The sequence below is a fragment of the Ptychodera flava genome, chromosome 19, assembly GCF_041260155.1.
Source record: "Ptychodera flava strain L36383 chromosome 19, AS_Pfla_20210202, whole genome shotgun sequence".
NCBI classification, from domain to species: domain Eukaryota; kingdom Metazoa; phylum Hemichordata; class Enteropneusta; family Ptychoderidae; genus Ptychodera; species Ptychodera flava.
This window is the reverse complement of record NC_091946.1, coordinates 35,510,430-35,517,682: the sequence shown is the minus strand read 5'-3', so window position 1 is coordinate 35,517,682 and position 7,253 is coordinate 35,510,430. Positions and strand designations below refer to the sequence as shown.

Below are 7,253 nucleotides of genomic sequence, written 5' to 3'. Positions count from 1 at the left end.
CTGTGGCAGCTCAGTAAAATATAAGAAACGCACATGTTGTTACATGTAACGTTGATGGTATGACGAATACGATAGCGCCACCATAGTGTAAGCTTAATTTACAATCGTGTATATATATATGTCCCTATGTATGGATAGATTCACAGATACAGTAACTGATTTATTTATTTTACAGACACATACACAGGCACACACATAGACTTACATTTCTGTAAGTATATATATATATATATATATAATGTACTATTATGAACCCAGGAAATCTTGGACATAGATGAGATGGATGGATGAGCTGGGAAATATATTTAAGCGATAAACCATCCGATTTTGACCAGTTCAGGACATGTATGCACGGGCGATCATAACAGAATATTGAAATTCTGGCGTGAAACGTTAAAAAAATAGCATTTATATTATTTTCACGTGCCATCAATATACTGGTACGGTATAGGCCCTAATTATATTTTTATAGAACGTCAATCTAGTAAGTTCGTAGATTTGCTATAGCTCTACACTGACTCTTACTGTGTCTGTTCATACTGTTATAATTTATTGAATAAGGATGGTGCAATGCTTTTCATATATTATCAAATGAAATGCATCGGTTATTTTCATGTACGCTTGTAAACCAGATTAGTTCTGCTAATGCCGGTAGGCTATTTATAGGCTTATCTGTTTAATCGTTCAGTTTCTAACTTTTTGGTCACTATTCAACAATTTGTACGATATAAAGAACCTGTGAAAATGGCGCCATATATTACATTAATTCCCCTGACAGAGAAAAAGATCAGTCATTTTTATCGAATATTTATGGAAACCCGATGGTATTTTGCCACTGCCTTTCGGGAAATGATCTCACAATAAGCTTACTCTACTGTGACGCACAAACAAGATGCCACACACATTAAATCTGACACATTAATTAACTGATATTTTTTACATGTGAAAGAAGGGACAACATGGCGAGGTGATTACATTTGATTTATATTGTACGTTAAGCTGTATCCGCAACTTCTTCACGTGGTGTGAGATTTAGCTTCCAATGCAAACGTCGACACGCTTCCGTGAGTTGTCAACACAGCACTGAATCGACTACCAGTCGATCACCGTTGCTTCGGACGCTTTTCTTCTATCATGCAAATTATCTCCCGTTCAAAGTAAAGTTTTTGTTACTAAGTGGTCGAAGCACTACTGTTTACTCAGCAGTCAATGCGCGTGAACTATATAATATTAGAGTCGAATCAGCCGTCTCACAAGTGGAAAAACTTTTTCAAATTCTGCACGGCATTGAGTTTTTAAGAAAAGTTAGCCAAAGGAAGAGGGACTTGTTCACGGCAACCTTCATATTTTGAAGAACCACTGCGAACGGTCACCTAGCGGATGAATACGACGTCTCCTGAAACTTTCACATGTATTACCATCATGGCGGAGCTGTGACAAGTTGTGGGTAGACGACAAGCGCTGGCCCGGGCCGTGTTTTCACACGTATTTACCAATATGCAGTGTACTGTCCGCTAATATTGTGTTCAGTTGCTGTCTACATTGCCGTCCATAACACCCAATGTCTCAGAATAGAGGTAGGAACATGACTAAGGGACAGGGCACGGGTTATCGGAAGAACAGTCGAAATCTGCGGTACCTCAACCTATCGTTCGGGAATGGTACCGACTCGTCGTCGTTCTCGTCTAAGAGCAATGGTCACAGGCCACACGGCGGATATAAAGGTAAGGTTTGGTTAATGATAGTCGATCGTGTCAACAAAAAGCTGTTCTTAAATAGGTGCGAATTGTGTCAAATGCTGTAACTGTGGAGGTTTGACTAACTGTCCGTGTACAAATGAAGATCCGTGGGAAAATTTACTAGTGACAGACTGCACTCAAATGAAGTGATATATCACCGTCACTATCGCTGCGTCGTTTAGATCTGGAACTTGTGTATAGCTCCAAACGTTGAAAAATTAGGCAAAGGTGCATTCCTTGACAAATTTAAAAGCACAGCTGTTTGGTGCAAAGGTCATTGGAATAGTTGTTTTGGATTTTTACTATCGTGTATATATTTATGTTATACCAAATTGTCAGAATTTCTAATGGTACGGTCTGTTGTGCATCGCGCAAAACATGCGAAATTTTCAGTAAGGCTGATTGCCGCGTTTACGTTCAGCCCAGTACAAACTGCGCTATTTTGTCGAGTTTATTTTTATCCAGTATTACACGGACGTGAACTAGTATACAAAAAAGCCATATTACAGTCGCGAAATTGCAAAATTAGAACTTAAGCGAGGAGATACGAGAGATCTGCCTCATTTTTGCAATAAAAAACGAAAAATTCAAGCAATAAATCGAATTCTCTACGCCTATCTTATCAACCAGTCAATGTCATGGGCATTTTTGTCATTAAATGATATCATAATATTTTTGTACTTTGCTTAACCTATATATATTAAGAAAGACGTTGCTTGTTGAATTCAAACAATACAAAACAAACATGGTCAAGAGGACTAGAAAGACTGACATTTACCGTCGACCTTATCCCTGTCATTATCAGCATTGACATAAAAGCAGTTAACTTCATGAAGCATATTCAGACTTACCTATATTTTCCAATTTTGTGAAGAAGTTGAAGATAGGACGCTGTCTGCTGTCACACAGACATCTAATTATAGTATGGCATTCAAATTTTACCTTTTAGAGAGAACATTTTCTTTTTCAATATTCTGTATATAGATTTTGGCAAACACGAGATACTATATAAATATCAGGTTGAGGTGCTTTTTCCATGTTGCTCATTTCCACATTTCCAGCAGACTAGGTGATAACATCTCTGTAGTTGTTGCTTTTGTGTTAGTTAAAAGCCACATAGGATTATGAAGTAATATTTCAGTTGATTCCAGTAATTTTTTACCACAAGTTCACCATCAACACCCGACCTTACTTCATACTGCCAAAGTACCTATAAAACTGACACTTTTTGAGTCTTGATTGTCCATCATACGGAAACTTACTGAATCTTTCCACATAATTTTTAGAAAATGTAATACAAATACATAAGTTTGAAAGTGGATTTTCCAACTTCCTTTTTGTTTATTTTACTTGAAGCTTGACTTTTTTTTGCATTAGCATTAGCATTAGCATTGCCAAGAAGTGCAGAGTAAATATTAAAAAAGATTTTGTATGTATTTTTTGTTTCCCTAAAAATTGTGACCAGAACAACACATCGCCAGCATTACACATTTTGTGTGTGATGATCCAGTAGATGTTCAGAAGCAAAGACAGTTTGTTAGAAGATTCTGGTTCACTGGTTGTATTCTTAAGTGGTCTGTTGATTGTATGTGAACTTTGTGAACCTTCCAGTGCCTTTTCCCTAGCGTCACCAAAGTGGTGGTTTTTTGAGAGAAGTATGTTGGTCTTAAAGATCTCGTTGGAATGTGAATATTTTCACCCCTGCTTAGCAATCCAATAACCTTTGGAGTGTCATGCACCATTCAGTTGTAATTCTACTCTGCTGCCAAATACAGAATAAGTGCAAACATCAATGAAGGGCATCAAGGTGTGCCATATCAACGAGCGATTTGAAATTCTCTTTAGGCACAGCGTGTTTCATGCTAATACAAACGAGGAGGCCATTAGCACAACAGTGATGTAATATGCCTTGCCTTGTAAGCACTGCGGTTTTGTAAAGAAGTTTGCACAAATGGCTTAGTAGCCTGTCTGGAGTAGGTTGGATCCCTGTCATGAAGGGGCTCGGTACACAATTCATTGCCAGGTCTCTACCCTGCACTGTTTACCCTGACTTTTTATTAGAGTAATCCTACCACACAACAAAGTCCAACTAAAAACAAGACTGTTTGTGTTTGCTTGAAAATCGTTCAGAAACAGGAGATTTGCTGTAATGCTCAGAAAGCGCTCGCTTTAGTACAAGCGTTATTAAATTGTTGGAACATGCCAGAAATGTCTGGCATCGTTACAAGTAATTTCAGTCTGAAAGCAAAATAAAAACGTTGTCGCCGACACAAAACAAATCCTGTAAAACCCTTGCAAGTGAATGAATGCTTGTGTGTCAATGGGTGCCTTCACAGTTAGCTGCAAATTTGCAGAAAGACATTGGCGTAATGTTTCACTTTGGTTAGACAGACACTGTTGTGGTAAAAATTTGATATTTGAAGAGTTCATTTGACACTTAGCGTGAACAACATAACAAGAACACAGGTGAAAGCTGTAGTTACTGTAGCTCTGCATGGCAGGGCTGTGTGTTACCGGCGTTATAATGCCAGCAAAACACAGCCCTGCCATGCAGAGCCAGTATAGTTACTGGACCCAATTACCATTGCAGGTATACTGGACGAAACATCTCCCAAACAATATTATTAATAATATTACTAGTAGTAGCCAGGACAGAAATTCTGATAAATTGTGTATATTTTGTGCCTTTGTCTATTTCAGCAGCTTGATACATGCCCTTTAATGTGTGATATTGTAGTTTTAATAATAATAATAACATTGTTAGTTACTGTTCTAATTTATTTGTATCCATTACTTCTTGAAATCTGAAGATAAAAATATTTATTTCCATATATTTATAAAAAACCTTAAACAGGATTGGGAAAGAACACTATTTTAAAACTCAGTTTCTCATGTGAAAATGTAAGCCATGACAGTGTGTACAAAAGATGGCGTCCATAGTAATGATTCCTTGTCTACAACGCCCATTGTCATACATACATCTCAGACTAATCTATGATAGTATTTCAGAGTTGCTTGCTGTGTTATACTAAAATTACATATTGCAATGGATTTCATTGTTTATTCATACCTAAATTTGTTAACCTGTGCAATGACCATCAGATGTGTGGTATTGGCTGGTGAGCTTGTGTTTGCTTTGCTGCCAGGTAGCCCCTTGGCTACTGTTCCTGAGCTGTTTACGGAAGTACATGTACTACCCTCGCTGTCCTCAGCTAGAGCTAGTGAGAGGCTGGGAAGCGTTATCAGTGACAATACAGGGTATTGCATGCAAAAAGTTGTGCAAAAACAATTTCACCAGGCAACACAGACACAGGCAAAGACAGGTAGCCTCTTTTCTTATCAGTTCACACTGTTTAAAAATAAGAAGAAAACGAAAAACCTTTACTAGCCAAAGCAATAAAAATTAATTAGGAAAGTGCCTCGCTCCTGCCAAAAACACTTTCATTATCAGCTGGACAAAATCTGAAATTGGAAATGGAACAGCAATACGCACACGAAGACTATAGTAGGCTGTTGTGTCTAGGCCAAGTTTTCTTAGGGATTCTAATAAATTAATGTAATTTTATTTGACAGCTATAATCATAATGAGTCATTGTAATAATTGACATAATTCATCAGGCATTCTCAAAGAGTGTGTTGTGCTTCATGGAGATGTTTATTCATATACTTTAATTGACCAAAGCATAACAAATGTAACAGTTTTCTATGGTTTCTTTGAGTGCTTCAGTAAATAAGGAAACAATTAACTAAATATCTCAAGGTAGAATAAAAGATAATATCATAAGATGTTTGTGAGATGAAAAGATGCCAAGGTTGCACAAAGATGGTGCAGTGTATCACCCTGTATTCAGGTTTGGATGATTCATGCTGATATTAGTTTACCATTTGCTGTGTCATTTCATGATAACATTATTCCACCATACATCTTACATTTTCACACGATCGCCATGGTTTTCCATGCAAGTTTACACATTTCTCATGTAATAGCAAGTGTCTGTATTTTTTCACAGCCAGTGCATTGAAAGTGCTTTGTGTCATAAAACTGTTTACATCACACCCAGTATGCATTACAAGATAGAACTAGCAATCATCAAAACAAAAGTAGTAAAATATCACTTAGTGTTTATGTCAAGGCCAGTATCCAGGAAAATTTTACTGGAGTTCACCTGTCATATTACCAGGGCTCCTTTGATAATACAGTGATATTTTAGGATAACAGAAAATCAGGGTTTCCTCACCATTTACCCATTTTCCCAAACTTTAGCCAAAATCAGTCACTGAAAATCATTCATGCTGTTTCCTTTGGTATTGTCTGTTATAGGCATGGGTTGAAAAAAATGTGGTGCTGTATTTATACCCCAAACCCCAAACCTTTTTGATATTTTTAAGAATGAGTATTGAATAGAACATATTCCTCACTCTGTTTCGGTGATAGTGGACAACATAATATAAAATCAAACATTTCCTACTTACCTACCTTATTGTTTGACAGTCAACCGTGATACAGGACACATTAGCTTTTATTTATCACAAACACAGGCCTATTTCAAGACTTTCCTTATTCTTGTCATTCCACATTTGTCATAGCAATAAATCACAGATGAATTGTAGTAGACATTACTTCTTGTACACATCAGGCATCCATGAAACTGCCCAAAAGTAAACATACAGAAGCGCCCACCCCAGACAAGTACTCAATTTTGTGTGGGTATCTCATGACTGACCTCGACTGAACTTACTAATGGGCATCATAAAATACATGTATGTTAATGCACCCAGATTCTTTTTGATTGTGATGATAAATTTATCGGTCATAACAAATAATATGAATAATGCGAATTACATTTGACAAATATGACAAGTTAATACAGTTTCTTTTCATGTAGTGAAGTACATGTGCTCAAATTTTATTGTTGGAAGTAAGTTTGTCAAGAAAACAGCTGCATCAGACATACTTAATGAAAGACCAGCCAGTGTTGACAGCAAAGTGTTTCCCCAGACTGCACCATAAAAAGTAGACAAACAAAACCGTAGCCTAGGTGTTTTGTAGATGTTTTGTAAAGTTTTGAAGACATCTATTGAGCATTGCTTCAGAGAGGGATTCATGATTGTTCGCATTTAACTTTGTCTTTGATTGACAAATACAAAGTAGACACTAGTTTGTTATATTCAAGAGGTCATATGTAAAACAGTATTATTTCCTTCCTGTTGGATAATGAAGTACTAACTACCGTATTCTTCATGTAATTTGAAAGAGGAAAGTAGGTTAAACGGACACCTGCCACTATTTCCTTTGTCGTGAAAACCATGCATTATACCTCTGAACGGCTTAAAGTTTGGGTGACTATATTTCAATCACTGTCCATTTTCACTGGGGCAGCATACAGAAACTGCTTTAAAGCAGGCTTTGAAAATCTCATTTGAAAATTCTATTTGCAGCTTTTCTACATAATGCCTGCTTTTTAACATTATGTACTCTTTGGTGGAATTTCTTGAAATGTCCTTGAGTCCGAC

General features: G+C 36.9%; 1 protein-coding gene across 4 annotated transcripts in view; it reads left to right on the top strand.

Annotated features, from left to right (window-relative positions):
• Nucleotides 1-1,409: 1,409 nt before the first annotated feature.
• The window catches only part of LOC139119395 (uncharacterized), a 54,044-nt gene continuing 48,200 nt past the window's right edge, over nt 1,410-7,253 (top strand). Inside the window, exon 1 of one of the 4 annotated variants that reach the window (XM_070683191.1) lies at nt 1,410-1,724. In XM_070683191.1, coding sequence (XP_070539292.1) covers nt 1,562-1,724 — 163 coding nt within the window. In that variant the 5' untranslated portion in view covers nt 1,410-1,561. The remainder of the gene's footprint in view (nt 1,725-7,253) is intronic. The other 3 variants (XM_070683189.1, XM_070683192.1, XM_070683190.1) reach the window with 3 other exon arrangements.